This window comes from Cavia porcellus, unplaced genomic scaffold (assembly GCF_034190915.1).
Source record: "Cavia porcellus strain 051 isolate PalLab524CR breed Dunkin Hartley unplaced genomic scaffold, mCavPor4.1 scaffold_25, whole genome shotgun sequence".
Lineage (NCBI taxonomy): Eukaryota > Metazoa > Chordata > Mammalia > Rodentia > Caviidae > Cavia > Cavia porcellus.
In genome coordinates this window covers 26,271,720-26,295,264 of record NW_026947508.1, presented here as the reverse complement: position 1 = coordinate 26,295,264, position 23,545 = coordinate 26,271,720, and the positions used below count along the sequence as shown (strand labels likewise).

The 23,545-nt window shown below is 41.7% G+C and overlaps 1 protein-coding gene across 9 annotated transcripts in view; it reads left to right on the top strand.

Annotated features, from left to right (window-relative positions):
* Csmd2 (CUB and Sushi multiple domains 2) overlaps positions 1 to 23,545 on the top strand; it is a 566,560-nt gene that overhangs the window by 102,917 nt on the left and 440,098 nt on the right. For all 9 annotated transcript variants that reach the window (XM_063236033.1, XM_063236032.1, XM_063236031.1 and 6 more), the window contains exon 3: positions 4,169 to 4,281. In XM_063236033.1, coding sequence (XP_063092103.1) covers positions 4,169 to 4,281 — 113 coding nt within the window. The remainder of the gene's footprint in view (positions 1 to 4,168; positions 4,282 to 23,545) is intronic.

Below are 23,545 nucleotides of genomic sequence, written 5' to 3'. Positions count from 1 at the left end.
AAGCCACTAATCCATTTTCTACCTCATTAATTCTGTCATTTCAAGAATGCTGTACCAAATGGAATCATACGGTATGTGATCTTTTGAAAATAGCTTTCATTTCACTTGGCATAATGTCCTTGAGGTACACATAAGTTCTTATATATAACAACGACTCACTCCTTTTTATTGCTGAGTATTATTCCAAGGTATAGTATTGTAGTCTGCATTCATCTATTATAGGGAAATTTAGTTATTTCTAGATTTTGGTTATTATGAATAAACCTTCTATGACAAACATCCACAGATTTTTGTATGTAAGTTTTCATTTCTCTAGGATAAATGTACAGGGCGGAAATTGACTTGTACGATCCAGTATTTCCAAATCATCACCAACACTTGGTATTGTCATTGTTTTACTTCAGCTGTTCAAATGGATTGTACTAGCATATCATCGTGGTCTTAATTTTGCAGTCTCTTAGTGGCTAACAATGTTGAGCATCTTTTTGTGTACTTATTTGCCACCTATATATCCTCTCAGATAAATTATCTCTTCTGTTATGTCTTTTGTTGATTCTCTAATTGGATTGTTGTATTCTTTGTTCTTAGAGAAAAGCATTCAGTCTTTCATTATTGTGATATTAATTGTGTGTATTTTGAAGTTATTTTGCAAAACTGAGAAAAGTTTCCTTTACTTTTAGTTTCCTGAAAGATTTTATTTATATGGTCATGTATGGGTATTGAATTTTGTCAAATGCGTTTTCTGTATCAATTGATATGGGCGTGAGACTTTCCCACTTTTAACCTGTTGGTAGAGTAGATTATATTGATTAAATTTCAAATACTGAACTTAGACTAAACCCCACTTGGTAATGATGTATAATTATTTTTATATACTGTTGAATTCTTTTTGCTAGTATTTTGTTCAGGATTTTTGTGTTTCTATTCATGAGAGATATTGATTTCATATTATCTTTATTTGTACTGTCTTTGACTTTGATATCAGTAAGTACTGACCTCATAATATGAATTTGGAAGAGTTCCTTCCTCCTTGGTTCTCTTGATGTATTGAGGAGAGGTGGTATTAACTTTTCTTTATATGTTTAGTAGAATTTTCTAGTGAAAACATCTTGTCATGGATATTTCTTTTTAGGGAATTTTAAACTTACTAGTTCATTTTCCTTACTGGTTATGAAGCTATCCAAAATATGTTCCATATTTGATAGTTATAGAAATATGTGATTTTCAGGGAACTGGTCAATTGCATTGAATTTGTAGTATTCTTTGTTCTTTTGATAGCCACAGGACCTGATTTCCTTAACCCTTGCTAACACTATATATTTGTCAGTATGATAGGTGAAAAATCAGTGTTACAGATTTGGTTTTCATATTTTAATCTTAATTAGATGGATGCTCTTTCTGGTTTCTTGTCCTCCTCCTCTTTATCTTTTATTTATTGATTTGTAAGTGCTCTTTCTAGTTATGAATAGTAATGTTCCCTCTGTCCTACATATTATATATAATCTTCTAGTTTGCATTTTTCTTTTTATCTTACAGTTTCTTTTGTCACATGTATATGCTTTTAATTCTCATGTCATTAAATCCATACTTGAGATCTCAGAAGGCCTCTGGGTTATCATCTTGGGTATTCAATCAACTCCAAAAGATAAGAACCAAAATCAAAGTAGCTTGAAGAAACAAAACAAAAGAAACAAAGCAAAGAAGTAATGTTGACTTATGGAACCGGGCACTGAAAAGATAGCTTTCTCTGCATGGCTGGATCAAAGATCTCAAAAATCCATCATCAAGCCTCCATCTCCTGCTCAGCTTTTGTTTGTATCTATGTGGTAATATCATTTTCTCTGAAGCTCTATGTGATATAAAAAGACTGCGGCAGTCCCATGCTTACATTTTAATGATTTAAGACCCAAAACTAAAATATTTTCAGAATCTATTATTTGCCATGGAAAGACTCAAGATGACCCTTTATGGATTGTGAGCCTTTTTCCTCTTCTCCCTAACTTCAATCAGTCCATAACAATGAAGGATACTGTGCCATCATTGATCATTGCCCAGCTCTGTGGCTGGTAATCAGGTGGGCTATCAGAACACAAGATGTATTGGTAGAAGCAAAAGTTCTTTAAATATGTCATGCATATAAAAGCTTTCCCAATCATAATTTATTAAATGTTTGTTTCCTTGTGATAAGTGCAGTTTCATTTTTCTGCTTGTAAATTTTTAACCCATATGAAAAAGTGTGTGTGTGTGTGTGTGTGTGTGTGAGAGAGAGAGAGAGAGAGAGAGAGAGAGAGAGAGAGAGAGAGAGAATATGAATATGTAATGAAAGTAGGGATTCTTTGTGGGACATCTTAATACTTGAAGGGGAGATGACCTTGAAACTTACTTGGTCACCCACTCCATGATCATATTTTTGTCTCTCTTCCTTGAGTTTATTTCGAGTTAACATGCATCCTACAAGATTAGGGTGACCAGTAGGGTAAAAACTTGATCTAGCACTGAGTTTTTCACAAAGGGAATTAATTAATACGTGCTTTAACTTCCTGAGCCCAGTATTCATGTTCTTTATTGATCATCATAAGCATCAATATGTCATACAGCAGTGTGTATAGAACAAGTATAGACCAAGTATAGACAAAGTATAGACCAAGTATAGACCAAGATCTACAAACAGTCTACCTAGAAATGATTATGGTAAAGGGAAACTTTGTATGCCTTTCTAGTGCCCTGATGGCAATGGGGGGTGGGCAGGGCAAGCCTTAGAGGAAAGATAAAGGACAAAGGTGGAAGGAGACTGTTCACTCTCCCACCACTTGTATGAGTACGTTGATGTCTTTACTGGGAATCATCATGCATGGCGATCCCTTCCCCGTGGTAGACAAATTATTCCTAAATGTGTCCCAAATTGTCCAGTGTCACATTTTTAATCTTAATAAAGTCTTTAAAATGATTATTTTGTATAAAAACACATCATTTTAGGTTCAACAGAAAGAAAGAAAGAAAAGAAAGTTTCATTTCACTCATTTCTCTTTTTTCATGTAAATTACCCAAAGAAAATGTAAACATTTTAATTTTAAAGCATGCACAGCTTGATTCCACTTGTATGAAATTATTTTGTTGTAGATAATCCCATCTATTGATCTTTCCATCTCTTTGTATATCAGCTGTGGAGTGATTATTTCTAGATTGTGTTGAGTTTTTTATTTTTTGCTTTTTCTTTTTAAGCTGACAAGTGCTCACTTCTATTAAACAGTAGATATTCCTTTTAAAGAATAAATTCCATGATAAGAAGCATTCACATTCTGTTATTTAGAGTTGCATTTTTTATCCTCAGAATGTACAAAATATTGTGTACTTGCAGGTTAATTATAAATTCATGAAGAATTCTACCCAGAACTTCAAAAGACCTCAGCTAGAAAGGAAAAGACAGGAGAAACCAGTAAAGAAAAGATATAAATATAGCAGTCCAGTTTGGGGGATTAGATCATAGCTTTCATGGAGTCACATTTTATGTTTCTATGTCACAGGACTGCAGATTTCCATCAGTTCTACTGAAAAATCACTGCTTCTTTTGACGCCTTCTTTGAGCCTCTTTCCTATCCCTACATGTGATAGTTTTCTACTATTGTTACTAAATACCTGAGATAATCAATTTAAAAAAGGAAATGTTTGTTTTGGCTCATGGTTTTAGAGGATTCAGTCAAGAGTTGGATGTTCTAATTGCTTATGGGACTACAGCAAGGCAGCATATTATGTTGGAGAGCACATAGTGGAGCTAGCTGCTTAGCATATGAAAAGCAAAAGAGAACCAGGGATGTAGCTCAGTGGTAGAGCATTTGGCTAGCATATTATGAGACCTTAGATTTAATGCTCAGTACTGCAGGGTGAGAGGTCAGGGTCCTAATGTCTCCTTCACTAGCATACTGAAGGAGATCTGACTTCCTCCCGCTAGACTCCTACCTCTCAAAGATTCAACCACCTCTCAATAGCTCTATTCCAAACACCAAGCCTTTAATACACAGGCTTTTGGGGGACATTCAGAATTCAATCCTTAACACACCTTGTGTCCGAATCAGCACTGCACGTCCAGCAAGTGCTTAGTAAAATGCATAACAGATATGTGGTTTCCCAGGGGAGTCATTCTCTCTAATTGCACATGTTTGTCTTTCAGACTCACTGGCTTTCAGCTGCCAGCCACCATCGTTAGCGCAGCCACCACCTTGTCCCTGCGCCTCATCAGCGACTATGCAGTCAGCGCCCAGGGCTTTCACGCCAGCTACGAAGGTAGGCATCTTCTGACACAGCCACAGGAGCCTGAGATGTGGTGTTGTCAGAGCCACAGGCAGGGCCTTGGTGCTCTCAGCTCAGGACATCATTCTCTGGGCTGTGTCTGTCCTAAGAACGCTGATTATTAACCAGTAACTCAGTTATTGCAGTGGTCTCTACTGAAACTGAGATTGAAACCACAGCTCAGATACAGTAGTTTACTTATCCTGAGGGCCTGAGACTGCTTCTCTATTCTCTTTAACTGGGTTTGTTGGACTTTTAACTTTTAAAATTCTGTTTTACAGTGAGCTCAATTGTGTGAGGTTCTCTAGGTTGTTGCTAAACAAGAAAAAAGATAGAAACCCTAAGTAAAAGAAATAAAATAAGCAGCTTTAAGCTTAATATAATGACTGCACAGAGTTAGTTTTATATCATTCAGAAAAAGAACAATCAATTTTTCCTTAATAGCATGGATTAGGGTTTTTTAGTTTGAGCTATGCAAATAATTTCCACTTCTCACAGTCTGTTTAAATATGGTGTTAGAATTCAAATTAACACTAATATCTTCAGATTATACACTATTATTACTATTAACTTTATTATGTTAGTTCAGAGGTGGTACTTCTAGATCTCTGTCATTTCCCTAGGAAATTTGCATCTCATTAATAGGTAATTATCCTGCTCTTGGCTAAAACCAGCACCGCTATTTTGTGTTGAGATCATTAATAGCATATTTTAAGACTGTTAATGATAATTAATAACAGTAATGACATAACACCCTAGTAAAGCATGCCAATTATTTGAAAGCTTCCTTTTGCTTGCCTTTGAGAATTTAAAGGATAGGCTGGGTGGGGTGACATACTCCAGTAATTCCAGCTGCTACCAGTAGGGAGGCTAAAGCTGGAGGATGACAAGTTTGTGACATGGATGACACAGTGAGACCCTCTTAAAAAACACAAAAAACAAATGATGATTTCTTGAATAAAGATATCACAGTATAGAAATAGATACTTAGGAGCATACCATGCTAACAGTACAAGTCCTATCTCCTTAGCAAACTCCTCCCCTGGAGGTAGGCGTATTGGGGAGGCAGCTTGATGCTCTAATCTAAGAAATTAAGAACTCCCAAAAGAGTCCTAACTGAAGAGTCCTGAGAAAGCTCCTAAGAAAGTTCCATATGCCTTTAACTGGAGTCTTCTGACAACATTTCACTTTGGCTGAGGACTCCTGACAAAAACTTGACTGTCTTTGTTTAATGTGAGGACTCCTGAGAGATCTTGAGTTCTCTTAAAAAAAAAAATCAGCTCCTCACAATATTAAGTTCATGTTTATGCTCATCCTGGTTTTACCCTCTCATGGCTCTGAACCAAAACATTCTCTTCAACTTTGAGCTACCAGGGCCTTATTAGCAAAGCCTTTTAGAAATTTCTTTAGTGTCTCTGGGCACAGCTCTTTCTGCAGCATGTTGGCCTCAAGACATCTGACTGCTTGAGGCTGGGGGGGCGGGGTGGTTCAGTGACTCTAGAGGATGTGTTTACAGACACTCTGGGAGTGACTGACATAGATACCTATGTCCTCATGGGGTCCTCTTTAAGCAACCCTTGAGGATCTTGGTCTAATGCCTAGGCTTTCATGAGATTTTATGAAAAAAAGTAGGCCACTGATCCCTGGGTGCATTACCCTATTAGGGGGACAATACCACAATGTCAGTACCTCTCCAATCAAGCAAGGCAGATCTGTGGGCACATCCATGGACCCTTTTAAGACAAAGGCTTCTAACTTGTAATTCACAATCAGTGTTTATAGTTGGGAATCAGGGAGTCTGTGAACTCCTTGTAATTAGAGACCAAATTCTATGTGTTCTCAGGAGAGTATACAGCAAGGACTAGCAAACTCAGGCCCCTAGTTACAACCTGCCAGCAACTTGTTTCTGTAAATAAAGCTTTTCTGGAAGGTAGTTCACCTGTTTGCTTACGTGGTGTTTAGGGACATTGCATGCACATGAGCCAGAGCTAAGCTTCTGCAGTAGTGGCCATATGGTCTGCAAATTGTACAAAACATCTGCCCTCTAAGCCTTTTGCAGGAAAGACTTGCTGACCCCTAGGCTAGAGCTGTCCTGTTCAACACAATAACCACAGGATTCATGTGATTGTTTATATTTAAATTAATAAAGGTGAAATAAAAGTTTAAATCCCATATCTCAGATGCGCTAGCCTTGTGTCAGGTATTTAGTAACGATGTCCAGTTTGAGGCTGCCATGTTGGTCAGCATAGAGAATATTTCCATTGTTGCAGAAAACTATGCTGGGCAAAGCTCACCTAGAGCTTCTATCAGATCTGCAAAAGGGCCTGTGATGCAAAAGCATTTGTGAAATATTCAGAGTAAATAAGATAGGCCGATGGGTCGGTCCCTCCTTTTACTGCCTCAGACCTGAGAACACTTAGCATTCTGCATTGAGATCCACAGGACGGGACTACCTCAGCCACACAGGATGTCAGATCCCTGAGAAGCCTTGCAAGTGAGGCTGGCCAAAGCCTGGCACAAACAGGTACCAGTGACTATGCTGTCACATATGCAGGGTTTCTGCAGGCTTCAGGGATATTTGGCTGGTTGTTTGATAATGCATTGTGACATGGGTCACAGATGTCTATGCAGACAAGGAATCTGGCACCCATAAACCAGGGTTGTAGCAGTCACCAAATCCTTGTGGGTTGACTTGGGAGTGAACCATGGGATAGTTTGTGCATGCAGAAAACTGTGAGTCACACCTTTGGCACACTTGAAGTGGTGAAGCCAGAGTCAGGGAGTAGGGGGGAAGAAGCAGGGGCAGCACCTGCTGGAAACAGACCCTGTGATTGTGTCTTGGTCAATGCCATCTGGGAAATTTTCAATAGGAGATCAAAGAATCCAGTATTTGAGGGATATGCTGATAAATATCTGTTTCTTGAACCTATCTGACTGCCTGTGTGACCATGGCTAGAATTTTAACCTCTGCAGGCCCCAGTAGGTTGGGGATGGGAGGGGGTCTTATAATCAAAAGGACTATATGAAGATTGGGCTCCCAGGGAAGGAGGTCAGCTGCTCCCTCCATGGCAGAACCTGCTTAGATATTAGTTTTGAGTGGCAGGCAGGCAGGCAGGCAGACAGACAGGCCAGCAGACAGACAGACAGGCCCTAGTGGTGAAGTTACCCAATCCTACCCAAAGTCCCTGCCAGGTTTGGCTTCCCCCAATGAGGGCAGAGTCCTTTCATTCTCTGCCCACCACATTGCCAGCTCCATTGCAAAATAGCATCAGAGCACTGCTCTTGGTTGCTCCCATTGGCTGGCATCTCTGAATGTCTGCTATCAAAGTGAGTTTGATCCTCTTCCACCCTCACCCACAGTATGAAGAGCTCAGATAAGGAACTGAGCTGCTGCTGCGGATTTGGGAGGAAGGTGAAGGCAGGTGAAGGGTGTCAGCACACAGCTGCTGCCACTTCAAGGAAAAGATCAAAAGGCCAGTAGTCAAACCTGGGGCTGACAGCAGATGCTTGATTTGTAATCCCTGGGGGCACGAGCGTGGGCTGCTGGACAGGAGGAAAGGGATCAGCTTGTATTAAGCACTGACTGTATGCCAGGTACTTTACATACATTATCTCATCTAATCCCCACAGCAACTCCATGGACACACAGTGCTATCTCCATCTTACAGATGTACCCTTGGGTCTCAGGAGAGTTTTGTGTGCAGTTTAAGGCTACTTGATGGCCAGGAGTTTTGATGTGGCTTTTCGGGCACAAAAGACTCTATTCTTGCCTTCCACTTTGATCCTTGTAAAACTCCTTGAGTAGAAGCAGAAGCTGGTGACTCCGTTTCATGGACAGGTAGACTGGCATGAAATCAGAGGCAGAGAGGATTTAGGAAGCCCAGGGTGGCATCTATGTGCCTCCTGACTGGTGTGGATCATCCCATGGCTACAACCATGAATGTGTTCCAGAGCGTCTCCTCTAGGGTCACCAGAGAAACCTGTCTTGTAGAATGCCCAGTTAATTTGAATTTTAAATTTTAAAAACTAGGATAATTTTAGTATGTCTCAAATATTTTGTGGGAGATACTTAGATTAAAAAATTAACTGTTCATCTGAACTCCCAATTTAACTAAGAATGCTGAATTTTTATTTTGCTAGATTTCTCAACAGCCTGGCGGCCCACATCCTTTAACTCATTTTCCTCCTGACTTCTAGGTCTACCCTGCCTTGCTCTGCCCACGGCAGGTCTGCCTATCCTGCATCATCCCATTAGTGCTCACGGAGACCTTACTCTGTGTTCCCACGCATGTGCACACAGATCCAGATCTGTGGGCACTTGGGATTATGCTATCTGTGAAATTCCGCAGTCTGGTTAATGAGGTTAACATTTTCTTGTGTTTAGAAAAGTGGTCCTGTTGTGTCCTTTCTAATAAATATCAGTGAAGGTGTTGTTGTAGTTTGAACATGACACAATTAGTGTTTAACCGGTTATTTTCCGTGGACTGTCAGATAAAAAATACCCTTGTGCATACAATTAAAGTGCTCATCTAATTATCTTCCTAAAATAAATTTTGAAAATGCAATTTCTGGGTCGAAGAGCTTGTGGATTTTACAATTTGGCACATGGTTCCAAAGTCTCTCTAGACATATTGTAATAATGTAGACTTCTAGCAAGAGTATTTGAGTAGTTGGCCCAGACGCCATCTCCTCCGCTGTGCCTTATCGCGCGTTAGTGACTTTTAAATTGGTTTCATTGATTAAGATGGGTGAAAAATGAAATTTCATTTGAGGTTATAATTTGCATTTCTTTGATTATAGGTAAGGTGGAGCACCTGTCATCACTTATGGGCCATTTGTAGATCATTTTGTAAACTGCCTGTCCCAGTTTCTGCCTACTTTCCCAATGGGGTGTTAGTATTTTTCTTATCATCTTTGTAAGTAGTTTTGCATATTAAGGGTATTAATGTGATGAGTTTCTGTTTGATGTGCAGCAGTTTTAATTTTTGTGCCACTAATTTTAAATTTTAATTTTTTTCTTTTATGACATCTACTCTTGGTGCCATGCTTGGAGATGCCTTTTACCGTGCCACGATCAGATAAATATTCATTTAAACATTTGTGTTGCTCTTCACTTTTACTTCTCACATTTTAACCCTCCAGAGTTCAGATGACTGTGTCTTAGAATGTGCAAATTCCATTCTGTACCTCAGTGACCTTGACCCCTGCTACGTGACAGCGTCTCTCTGAGTGTAGGGAGGCTGGCAGGCCTCATAGGGTCTCCTTCATGCTTTTGTCTTGCTGCCACTTGGGCAGTGTTGCTCCCATCCCAGGCCCCAGTCTCTTCACCTTCCAAGCACACAACTCTCAGAGGTTATACGGGATTGTTTGTGCCTCTTCCAGGCTGTTCACCACATAAACAAGAGTTATGAGCACATCAGAAATGTCAGTTAGAGAAAAGTCTCGGCAGGTTTTAACACCTCATCCTAATCACGTGTTTGCATTATAGAAGCACAAATTTTGTGCAGTTGCTCTGGCACTTCAGTAATGGAGAACCCATCTTGGGTGGTGGCTCTCAGTCAGGGCTGTTTAATAGTCTGGATCTCAAAACAGATATTTCTTGATTTAGTTAAGTCAGACTGTGGTTTTACTAGGTTTCTAGCAACATGCAAGACACTTTTTAAAGAATTTAATTGTCTTTGTATAGAATCCAGAAGGATGAGGGACCATAAGGGTGACAGGAGGCATAGCACAAGGATTAAGACTTCAGGTTCTGGATTTAAATCTTACCTTATTCTGTGCTTGTTATGTGATCTTGGGAAAGCCACTTCATTTCTTTGAGCTCCAACTACCATGCCTACAAAATTAATTGAGAATAATACAAGTGAAGTATCCCTAATCCCTAATTTGGATCCCTAATTTCTAAAATCCAAAACTTCTTAAGTGCCAACCTCATACCACACTTAATTTCAGGAAACTGGTCATAGTTAAAATTCAGTTGCACTAAAAATACTATATAAAAGTACCTTCTGGCTATGTGCATAAGCCATGTATAAAATATAAGTGAATTTTGTGTTTAGATTTGGGTTCCCTTCTCCAAGATATCTCATCATACATATTCAGATATCCCCAAATATGGAAAAATATGAACAATGAAGCACTTCTGGTCTGAGGCATTTCGGATAAGAACATTCCACCTGTATTTTCTTTATAGAGCTGCTGTACAAATTAAGACAGAGGATGCACATATCACATGGTGTACTCATCCTGGCAATTGTCAGAGCTTGATAAATGTCAGCTCATTAATTAAGTCACTATCATCTGAATCTTACTTGACTGGGATTCTTTAGGAGATGGAAGAAATAAATCAGCTTCATGGGTCATCAGAGCCCCACCCCAGGGTTCTGGCTTATGAGTCCATATGCATACAGTCTTCCCTCCAGCTGTCCAGGTGTGTCTAGTCCTAAGGGAGACCATGGCTTCTTTGAGGAGGGAGCAGAGTCTTCATATCCAGGACCTACAGCTCCTGCCCAGGAATGTGTCTACTGGGTAGGGAAGAAGTTTCAGGCCTGCTGCATAGAGCTCAGACTGTCAAAGTCAGGAAACTAGTGTCATCATAGCCTGTTTCTCTTGTCTTAGAGATGTTGGCTTTCAAACTAAGCGTCTTGTGACAAGTTCAGTAGGTCTTTAACTTTTGGAGTCATACATTGAAATTCGTGAACTACATATATACACATTTACACAAACATAACATGTTATTAATGGGGTTCACAGATGTCCTTAGCACTCTATGAGCTCTCAGCCCATCTGAAGAACTGAGCCCAGACAGGCTAACATCATACACACATCATTCACAGAGCCAATATGTATTTCATGCTTACAGTGTGAGGTCCTTGATTGCTCATTTGGGCCTTGTTTTCATAGTCAAAATTTGCACCTTTTGTCCCTCTCCATCTCCCCTTCCAAAGGGAACAGAGGGGAAGAAGGGCTCAGCAGAGTATCACTTCTGAAAAGACATCTTGATATGCTATTTCTTCCAGCAGCAATTGACAAGGGTCATCTGCACATGGGACCAGAGCTCTTTGGAACTGGATCTGATGGGCACACTGTGAGGGACTGACAAATAGAGGAAGAGCATACAGTTTCACTGTGCTGGGAGAGGTGCATTAGGAGTGAGCTTGAGGACAAAGTGTACTTCTGTGGCTTTTGAGGTTAGGTATGGTTGAAGGTGATCATGCCCCTCTGCGCATCAGGAAATAGAGATGGAAGTGGAACCCAGTCATTGGAGCAATGGGCCCCTCCAGGTTTATTCCTTCCTCTAATTCAACTGGCTGATTCTACTCTTTTGGCCTCAGTCTTTCAGATAATTTCCTCATTCAGAAAGAGCCCTCCAATTCTGAAACATTATATAGATATCTCCAAATTGGGCTAATGGAAGCTATTTGATAATGTATGTATATGTGTACTGAATATGTGATTCACATCATCAGGCCACTCCAGCCAGAACAGCAGGGCTGCTGAAACTTCCTCTAAGGTGGGAGGTGACAAATGTCCATTTCCTCTGCCCAGAAGTCACAGCATGTGCTTCCTGAACAAACCTGCTTCATTTCCGATGGCTCTGCCTTGGGATTTGGAGAACATTCATTTAATCAGTACCGTGGAGTAGCAAATTAATACATAGGGATGTGACATTTGAGACAAATTGGGTGACACTTCTCAATAAGTAGGGAATCAGGATGATTTTCATATCATGTCCTCAGTAATCCCACAAATAGTTCATTATGCATAGTGATATTTCCCCCCCTTTGGAGAAGAGTATTAGCATAGATCTGAGATGATAATATGCCAAGCTCTCTCTCCATATCACGGTGTCTGATGAAGGGGAGAACTAGTCCAGGTGGTGGGATTGCCTTCAGGAAAGGTGCACTTTACTTTGCTTTTCTCTCGCTAGTTACTCATTCACGCTAGTCACTCATTCAATGGATAGCTACTGAGCACTTACTCTATATCCGCTCCCAAGGCAGGCATTGAAGGTACAAGAATGAATCAGAAATATCCTCTCCTCAAGAAGCATTGCCCCAGCAGTTTTGGAGAAGAGGTAGAATACTTCCAAAGAGGTCAGAAAGGTGGGGGTTCAAACCCTGGATTATCTTCATTCGGTCTGCAAGATCTTGGGCAAGTCTCTCAACTCCCTGAATGAGTTTTGCAAAGTAGAAACAGTAACAAACCCTTGCATGAGTGTAATGAGTTTTAAAGGAGTTGAGGTATGAACAGTGCCTGGTACAGAGTCACTATTCAGTAAAAGCTAGTTCTCTGGCAGGTGGAGAAAACCACTCCATACCTGGTTAGGTCTCTGGAGATCAAATTGGAGTTCTGCCATGTCCTTGTGTGACCATGGGCAAGGCATGTACTTCTCATATCCTTCCTATGAAGAAGGAGATCACCCTGTTTTCTTTTCAAGTATCGGGCATATATGCTAAGCTACAGAAAACACCTAGCAACACACTTGGTTCATAGTAGGCACATAGGTCACAGAAACTATTGTAACAGAGTATGACATATTTTGTGGGAGTGAAAAAAAAAATCCATCCCATGTCAAAACCTTTGGTCAACCCTGTAGCTCTGTAAGAATATGATTGTCACTTACTTTTTATTTCCTCTGTTGCCATTGTATCTTAGTGTAGGGTTTAGCACACAGTGGGGACCCTGCAATGATAGCTCTGTGCTTGTTTCTCCTCACTTGGATCCCTGTGAGTCCATACTTTCAAAACTTGACTCCCAACTCAGCTGGTTAAGCCAGCATGTAACTTTGAGCAGGTCATTTACCCTTCTCCAATCATCTTGTCACAGGAAGACAACAACAAAAATAAGCTGTCCTCCATGGGATTGTGGCCAAGAAGGAATGAAGCAATACATGTCAGGTGTCCCTAACTGCCTAGCGTAGGACAAATACAAAGCAGACTATGAGCTGTTATGATCACTGTTCACAGCTGGCCTAGCCCAGGGTCTGACCTTTAGTAGCTGCTCAATAAATACTAAATAGATACATAAATGAATAAATGACCATCTTACTCATCATAAAAGGCCTAGGAAAAGAAAGAGATTTGCTCAAGTTACCTGCTACTATATTTTGTCAACTCTAAGATGTTCTTACTCATAATATACAGTTATACTTGAGGTGCCACTGAGAAAGAAAAAAATGCCACCAATTGAAGTATATGACATGTCATTGAATACGAGACATATCCTAATTTCAGAGACATTATGATAAGGAAAGCTTGCATCCAGAACTGATGAAATATAGTAACTGCTTAATTGCTTTTGGCCACCCTTCAGCCTCACTTTGGGGTGACTCAACTTCCTGACCTCCTCTACAGCTCAAAGCTCTCTGATAGTCAGGCCTTTTCCTTTTCAGCATTCAGGTGAAGGCTCTGGACTGTGTGATCACCTCTTAATTTATTCTCTCAGCTCTGAGTCTCATTACTTCTCAATTTTCTGCATTGAACTCTATTTAACACCTATTAGCACAGGTCTTCAGCTGATAAATGCCCTTTTTCATGGAAGACAGCAGGGTGCCCTGGCTAGACTTTCCCTCCTGTGTCTGCCCAAAGCACTGGGGATGTAGGACCCAGAACAGGGCTTGCTTGAGACCACTGTAAATCCACTGCAGGCCTCTCCCATAATGTCCCACCATGGCACTGAGAAATTGCTGAACAGGTACTCAGGTGTGATCTCTGCCGTGCAGGGAAAGGGACAGTATTAGTACTTTCCCTAAAGTGCTAGTCTGGCAGGGACAGTAGCTAGCTAGACATACACATTTGTCTGCTTCCTGAGGACTTGGGTCAGGTGGCCCTATCAGAGCTTCCTCTAGTGATCTCAGTGCTAGGTGTTCAAGGGATATATGCCTTTCTACCACCTGTTTAGGGTTGGGGATATAACTCAATGGCACAGGTGCTGACCTGACAAGTTCAAGGTCCTGAGTTCAATTCCCAATACGCCCCCAAAAAACTTTCTCTTTACCACCTCTTCTTTGGGTGTCATTGCCCCAGCCCATGAGCCCAGCATCCATGGGGAAAGAAGACTTCTTAATAGAAATGTCACAATGACAATTTCAGACTACTCTTCATTCATTGATAATTTGGTGGTGATTGGCCACAATTTTGGGTTTTCTACAGGCCTGCCTTTGCTGGAGTAGATAATTGAGACTGAACTCACTGATATTTTGCCTTAACAGCAGGAAGGCACAGCACTCCCACATTAGGGAGAGGTCCTGATCTGGAGATTGGGCAGCAGATAGATTGCATCTCTTTTCCCTTTCTGTTCCTTCAGTTTCAGGAGCTGCTTCTCATGCCTGTGTCCTTGCATGAGCTGCAACATTCATGAGCCCAGGGCTTCTGAAATGTAGAAAATATAGGATCCACCACTTATGGAGTGCCTTTGGCATGCCCTGTGATCCCCTGGGGCTTGACAGACACTTGAAGGTCACCATATCTGAGCAAAGCATTGAGCCTTGTTGTGGCTTGTATCTAGGTGACCTTGTAAAAGCTTCATATGGTCATAGATGGGGAGTTTCAAATGTGGCTGAATTAGGATGTGAGATTGTGGATTAAGGGTGTGATACTAGGATGAAGGGTATGATCAATAGGCTGTAGTCTGGATGAACTAGAAAGGGACAGAAAGAAAGCATGCTGCTGGTGCTGCTGGTGCCACTGGTATTATTGGTGTTGCTGCTGCTGCTGCTGCTGTTTGCTGCCTTCTACCTGCCACACCATGGACTATTTCTCCTCTGTGATGCCCCTGTGTCAAGTCACCTTGTCTTGGAGCCAAGTGACTTTGAAGCCTCTACAGGCCAAGAGCTGAAATAAACTTTTTCTCCTTTAACTTGTGGCTAATGGGTATTTTGTCTCAGCAGTGGGAAAAGTGACTAAGATCCCTATTTTACTGATTAAAATGGGGTTGGATACCTTGCTCAAGGTTGGGTACCTTGTTCAGAGAAGTTGGGCATCTTGTTCAAGGTTATCCAGCCCATGAGGGTCATACATAGTTTGAGAGTCAGATGTTTTTAGAGCTCCTGTTCTCTCCTCTCTATGTTACATCTTAAAATAAGTCCTGCTCAGCTCTCCATAAGTGGCATAACACTGGAGATCTCCTAGGGCTACAACCCCCAGTCTTGGCCTTGCTGCAGCTCCATGGCTGCCCAGGTCACTTGTGATGATAGCTTTACTTCTTGCTCTGAGACTCTCCTGTCCAGCTCTTCATTTCCTGTTTCTTCCTGCAGATTTTTATCTAGCCATCTTCTACAACAGGGATCAGACTTCATAATGAGATACATTATCAGGAGTTGGTCTTGAAGAGTAGAGGGGTGCGGAGGGATGGGAAAGGTAGGCACATGTCAGCCTCAGTACTACCATGCATTCTTTTCCCTTTGCCTGTATTGCTTCGCCTTGTGGCCCCACAACTCTTTCCCTCCTTTCATTTGGCCTCTGTTACACCTGTAACAGGATGTGTCATTCTTCCACAGCTTGGCTGTTTGTTTACTTATTGCCCATCTCTCCTGTGAATGTGAGCTTCCTGGAGTCAGGGGCTTTATCTTTGTGCATTACTCTTGTTCTCTGTTCCATCCCATGGCTCCTAAAACAGCCCTTAACACATGCTAGAGGTCAGTAAATATTTGGTGAATAAATAAACTGAAAGGCCTGAAGACATAAAGCATAAGTATTTGAGCAAATGCAAGAAATCCCAGGGGACAAAAGCATAGACTACAGAGGAGATCGCAGCAACATGTGGGGCACCCTGGGATTTGGGCTATTCCCTGAGTTTGTGCCTGAGTTTGGGCTCTACTTGTAGAAGGACAATCAAAGAAGGCTCTTTGTAGGGAGGTGACACAGTGAACTTTGTGCTTTAGAGACTTTGGGAAGCCAGACTGGAAGCAAAGGGACCAGAATGGGGTCCTAGAGGGCCACTGTGCATGCCAAAACATTCACTAGCACTGAAGATAGGTCCAGGACACGGTGGGGCAAAGCCCAGCTAATACTCTCAATGTTCCCTCTGTGGACAGGTTGTCAGGCTGCTAGAGCAGATAGAGCACGTGATTATGGAGCACCTTAGGGTTCATCATTGCTTAAACCAAAGTGTGCATGATGTTCGTGACCATTGTGCACGCATCCTTGACGTAATTAAATAAACACCTCACCTTAAGATCTAGTGAATCTGTGAATGTTCTAATGCTGGGTCTCTGGGTATGTATGCTGCAGAGGCAGTCCCAGAGCTCAACCTGGAGGCTTTGCAGAGATGCAGATCAGGGAGGAAGAGCAAGAGCATGAAGCAATGATGATTGCAAGGTTACAATAACATCCTTTTTGAGCTGTTGCCAGGTGCCTGGTACTCATCCAAGTGTCGGCATGTTAACATTTAATCTTCACAGCAATTCTATGAGGTAGGCCCTGTTATTATCCCCATTTTACAGGTGAGACACAGAAGGGTTAAATGAATTGCTTGAAGTTACAGAGCTAAGAAGCAAAATGTAGATTTGAATTCAACAGTTTGAGTTCAGGCTGCAAAAAGAAATACAATAATGTCACGTAGCTGGGACTATTGGATCAAAATAAAATATTCCACTATAACAGGGAGGAATGTCAAGCTTTGTACTTTAAGACATCTAACAAAAGGAAAAAGTGGAGTAATCGGGTGATATTCAAATGTAGAAGTTCTGTACAACAAACCCATCTGAAATTTAAAAACCGTAAGTGTTGAATAATACTATACTAATTCAGCAGCACAGGATTAATCTCTGTTTTATAAAGAGCACACACGATGATAAGAAGGATACCCAGTAACTCACACAAGCTGTATAAATAGAGTCAGAAACTCAATACACAGAAAAGTATTTGGTCTCACTAGTTATCAAAGTCATATGAATTAAAACAATACAATGACACTTTATGCCTATTAAATTAGCCCCCAAACTTCAGTGGATACGATATAGTTCTGGAGTGTTTGCAAAGAAATGGACCCATTTATACAATTGCTTGTGGCAATGTAAATTAGTCCTTCGGGAATTTGACTTGACAATATATAGCAAGTCATAAAATGCTCATGGTATTTGACCTACTAATTCCCCTCCTGGGAATTATCCCACAGAAATAATTCAACAGAAGAAGAAAGTTATATGCATGAAAGTGTTGATTTCAGCATTATTTATAATGATGAAAAATTGGAAACTGTGAAAATGTCCCAACAAGAGGGGAATGGCTGGGAAAATTATGGTATCTGTACCTAATGGATTTATGCAGCCATTTAAACTTATAATGGCATTACTTAGTAATATAGAAAGATGTTTATATTATTTTCAGTGAAAAAAGCAGAATGCAAAATTGTTTCCTCATATTTATCACAACCATGTAAAGTAGGTCTTATATGGACAGAGATTGGATAGAAATAAAAACAATTGACCCAGGACAGCACTGAGATTTAAGGTGATTTTTTTGGTTCCTCTTTCTGACTGCTCTAGTGCTGTTTGTATGATTAATAGCAGATGGGAGAAAATCCAAAATTAGAGTAAACAAAAGCTAAAAATCAACAGCAATGAAACCATGCTTGTGTGAAAACTACCTGAAGGCTTCAGTTGGCTGTGCACATGACGGGAGCCAAATGTCCTATAACTCTGGAGTCCATAGAAGCATGGACTCCAGATCTCAGGGCAGGTGGAGACCTTCAGAGGAAGGAACCCCATATAATAAAACCCTAATCTGTAGCAAATTGTTTTTGAGAAGTTATATTTGGAAGGAATGAAAAAAGACCACCCAAAGAACAGTTCAAGATCTTAAAGTGATGGGAGGATTTGTCACATAGATGACAAACAGTATTCATCCTGGGTTGTTCTACCGAGCAGAACAATGAACAACTGGAAAGAAGTTACAGGTAAGTGAATTTCCAGTCAGAACTGAGAAGTTTCACATAGCCTGAAGTACGCTAAGCTAGGGTAGAATGCCTTGTGAGGTAGTGAGTTCCCCATCTCTGGAAATGATTGAGCAAGGATTTGATTAAGGTCTGCCAGGGACATTGTTGGCACACTTCTCCAACTGGTGTGTGTTTTGGAGTTCATTAAAGTGAGCACTATATTGATTTTAACATGTGCCATTATTTTATGTGCTACTAAGGAAAAAAAAAAGCCTGCCAATTAAACTATGACATATTTTTGAATGTAAGACTCATCCTGATTCTGAGCTGTTTAAATAAAAAAAAAAAAAAAGTAAGTGAAAATAACATTGGGAAGTACACCAACTCCTTGTCCTTTAGGTTTCTTGACTTAGGCTCCAAAAACTTTCTAATTGGCTCAGACCCTGTGTATTAAGCCCCATCACAAGACAACAGATTCTGCAGAGAGCTGGCAGCACAGGACAATTGTGCCTGCTGCAGTGCCTAACCCACTCCTTTTTTTACCTTCAGAGGCAGTTACCAGCCCCTCACAGGAGCTCAACGGGTATTGGCCACGTAGGGGGTGCAAGGTTCAGGGAAAGCCTGTAGGTTCTAGCCTGGGCCCTTGAGAAAAGCAGAGAAGACCCCTGACACTCAGACGGCACCCTTTTGTGCAGAGCTGCCTTCCAGGGCTGGGACCTGATGGCAGTACACACAAGGGTTGCCCAGAGGCATGGGGAGCAGGGCACATCTCTGCCTGGCAGACACTTATTGCCCCAGGAAGTATGGGCTGAAAAATCCGTAGTAGGAGTGACAGTGAGTGATGGTACTTGAAGGGAAGTTGCACCATTTTCTTGCAAAGCAACATTCCCCAGAATGTCACCCTGTGCTTGGTTCCGAGACTGTGCCTCTGCAGATGGCTCGATCCTTTGACAGTTCACTGGTGTTAGTACACAGAGGATGATTAGCAAATCTGAAGTGCAAGCCGAGTGTGCAGCTTCTTTTTAAAGGATAATGATTGTTTCAAAAGGCAAGGCCTTTGGACACGTGGTGGGTGGGGCTCCAAGAAAGATTTATCAGTCCAGGTTACTGTGAAATGAAGACAAGCCTGGGGAGAGAGTTGTTTGTCTCTGTGCCCTGGTAGCAATAATGAAGGGAACGATTTGGGATTTGGCACTATTTCATTGGCTTTGTTTATGTAACTGCGCACTTCTGGGGCCTGATCATTCATTCATTCCACGAAAGTTTATTGAGCATCTACTACAATGTGCCAAGCACAATTTGAAGTTCCAGGTTGAAAACAATGGGCAGAGCAGAAAAAAAATTCCTGCTGCTGTGGTGCTTACGTTCTAGTATATACAGCAGGTGAAAGGCACGCTATGTGACTAAAATACACACTAAAGAAAGCAGCAAGCTAAAAAGGACAGGATGGAGCAGGAACAGGGAGATCACACTTTTAGCTTGGGGAGTGAGCAATGAGAACATGTGGAGGAAGAGTCACTAGGCAGTAGAAACAGCAGGTCCAAAGGCCCTGAGGTAGCCTGGCATGTTTGGAGGATGATGAGAAGTCAAGGGTGGCTGGAAGGAGTAAGTGGGGTTAAGGTGCGAAGGAGGTGGAGTTGGAGAGTGACAGGACCAGATGCCATAGACCCCGACAGATAAAATAAATGTAAGCAAACATATTAATGACCAAAAAACATGTTAATAAACAAATATCTCAAGACTTCACTTTTATTTCTATTAGGCTTCAATTTTATTTGCCAAAAAAGTGTTTATTAGCCTATCTGTGTGGTTAGAACTTTCTTTTTTTGTCTTTTTTCTTTTTTAATGCCAGGAATCAAATTCGCGACCATGCTCTTGCCAGGCAGGTGCTGGATTTTTCTGAAATTATTCTGCTTCATTCCTCTGTTGGACAGGGTGGGACCATGCTAGATCCCTATAGTAGCCCACTAGAAACTGCTTTCCAATGTGGACAAACATTCACTAACTTAGCTTGGGTCTTTTTCTCGGCACTCAAGCCTGGCATTTCTCCATCTTCACCCGCAGAAGCTTCCGCCTCCACAGTGCTTTAGATGAGAGGCAGTGTAGCAGAGCAGGGCTGAGGCTTGGACTCAGGAAACCTGGATTAAACGCCTATCCAGCTCCCACTCTAGAGGGACAATTTGGGGCTTAGTGTTAATACCCACGATGCCTGCTTCTCATGGCCCTTGGGAAGGCTAACAAGGGGACAGGCGGGAAGATGAGCTATAACCCACGCAGTACCACACGCCGCTGTGGGTTCTGTCTCTCACCCATGCCCGCATGGACTTAGAACCACTGACAGATAGGTGCAGAGAACTGGGAGCGGATCTTGGGACCGAACTTGGTTCCGTGTGCACAATCATTTGTTGGTTTAAGTGAGTTCTCCAGGCTGTTCAAAGAGTCAAACAATTTATACTCAAGTTGTAGCTCGACAGCTAGATTTGGAAATGCTCGTCTTTTTCAAGACTGCATGTCTTACTTTTACAGATTATGCTACATGCTCATGGGAGGCACTGAAGGAAGTTCACAAAAGCAAAAGAAGAACACTAAAATGATTTATTATCTGAACCTCTCTATGTATATCACCGCAATTAATATATTGCTATTTATTCTTTCAGCATAAATGAATAAAATTAGAAATATATACAACACATATGCTGTATGTATGTGTATATATATATATATATATATATATATATATATTATTTTATTGTTGTAATTACTTAACAAAATCCCTGTGCTTAAAATTTAGTTTGTTTCCACTTTTTTCCCCATGATAAATAACACTGCAGTGGAAAAGTCCTATAAATAAATCACTGGGTTGCATCTGATTATTTCCTTAGAATAAATCTATACAGGTATGATCATTTTGAAGACTTTGGGTATATGATTTCAAATTGCTTTCCAGAAAGATTTATGTTCTTACCAACCATGTATACCCATTCCCTCCCACCCTGCCCAGCACTGAATAGGAACGTTTTTACACATTGGTGCACCAAGTTGAGGGGTAAAACGATTCACCTGTGGTTCAGAGGAGGCCAGTAGGGAGGCATTGCCTAATACCCAGCATCTGTAGGAATCTCAGCAGAGCAATTGTCTCTCACAAGTCTGTTGTCCCATGACCACAGCCTGGCCGACACCTCAGGTCAGAATGAGTGATTGCTCTCTGAGGACTGGATGGCTGCTCCCCGAGGACCCCTGTGTGCTTTCCTCAGATCAGGGTACTTTAACGAGGCTGAGGTCAGGCCAGAGTGCAAGGGCATCTGTTTAAGTCCTGTAGAGGAAGAGGGAACTTCAAGTAGAGGTAGACCAGTCTCCTGAATACCACCTTGCACATTATCCTGGGTTTAGCCTCTAGGGTCTTCTTTTAGTCCACCAGAATTGGACTCTAGAATGCTTTGGTGATTAACAGAGCTTTTCTCTTTCCAACATGGGTGCAGATTCTTTAGAGGCAGTGTGAGCTAGCATCTGATCCTTGGGGGAAGACATTTCCATGTCATCATGGTAGCACCAGAGTTCCCATCCCTGAGTGACCAGGCCAGCTGAGTTACTAAAAACTACTCACCTTCCTTACCAGCATTTGCTTACTCTTTGGGAGTTTCCACTTTCCCAAACCTGGGGCACTCTGGGGTGGTCGTGATTCTACTGTGGTCATGGCTAGAGGCCCATAGGAGGAGGGGGATAAGGATGGAGCACAAACATCCTGAGTCAGTACACGTAAATGAACAGTGGCTCATGTATCTCTTCATTCAGTCTTCCATCATGATGAATGGTAGGAGAAGAATCAAGATGGGCAAGACCAAGTCCTCTGATGCCCTCAAGGAGCTCGTACTGAAGTAAGATGGACAAGCTCATAAGCCAGCAGTTGGCAAACAAGCAGCTGAACAATGCACTCTAGTCTTCCTGAGACCTAGAAGCCCAGAAGCTCGTCTATCCTCATTTCTTTTTTTTTTTTTTTAATGTCTTTTTCCTTTTTATCGGTACCGGGGATCGAACTCATGACTGCCTGCTTGCAAGGCAGGCGCTTATGCTGCTGAGCTAAATCCCGAGCCCCTATCCTCATTTCTTATTTTACACTACAGGAAAAGTTCTTTTGGAAGCAGCATGGGATGGTGAACTGGATATAAGAGAAACAGATAACGAGATCTGGAGTAGGATACAAGTAGTTGGTCTATCAGCAACCTTGCTTGAATTTCTTGGAATAATCATAGGAAGTGAAGGTGGGATCCCAAAACCACATAATTCTGCAGGTGCAACAGGCAGCATCTCCTCCTACATGACAGAGTGTTAGTGTCTCTTAATAAGGGACTAAGAGGCTCAGATAAAGTGTGGGAGAACTACCTGTAAAGAAATTGCTGGCCTGAGGCACCTTGGGAATCCAATCTGACTGGGAATCAGGATGGGTTAGTCATGAATCTATGTGGGCTAGGGACCCAAAAGGGGGAAGGATGTGTGTGTACTGATAGAAGCATCTGTCAGAAGGAGCAAATTGATTTCATCATGGATTGCCAGAACCAGCCAGTTTGTGGTGGTTGCTAAGAACCCTTTGTTGAGACCATATGTAGATTCCCTGAGAAGAATATGGAGTTCAGTGAGTGATGTCTGCAAGGGAGAGGGTGAGAGGAATGGTGGTACATATGCTACTTGTGTGATTCTTTGTTTCAATTACTTTGTACAGAAGTAATTACTATATAGCAGAGACAGTACCATGGTGGTATGCATAATTTATGTTGGTCCCTGGGAATGCAACTGTCTAGGCCCCATTGGATTACAGATCTGGGGTCAGAGCTATAAGAACCATCCGCAGAAGAAAAATTCCTAGCTCAGCAGAGCAGTAGGGCCCCAAACCTGGTGACCAGATTCAGATAAGGTTCTGGTGCCAGGGAACTGCAGTGCCAGCCAATGAAACAAAGGCAGTCATATGCATTCAGCCAAGCTGGTGAGCTTGGTGAGGCTCCAGCTCAGTGGGCAAGCTCTTCCTGGCTCATGATACTGGGCATGCGGCCACAGGGTTAATGTGGACTCCTCCTTCTAATGACAGCCATGACCACATCAGAACCTGGGCATGACAGAAACCACAAGGAATTATGTTTAACCATAACATGTCAGAGGGGCTGTATGCAGGGGAAGTAGGAGGATTCCTGACTAGTGAGGCATTAGGGATACTTTTAAGTCACCTTCTCCCCTCCCTCACTCCCAATTCCTCTTTTATAACCTGAGTACTGTTTCAATTTCCACTTCAGAAGTGGTTTTATGAAGTACCTAAACCAAGGAGTGAGCCTGAGCTTCACTGTCAAGAAGTCGGTTTCTTACCCTCTTTCTGCTTGTCGACCAAGGCAGA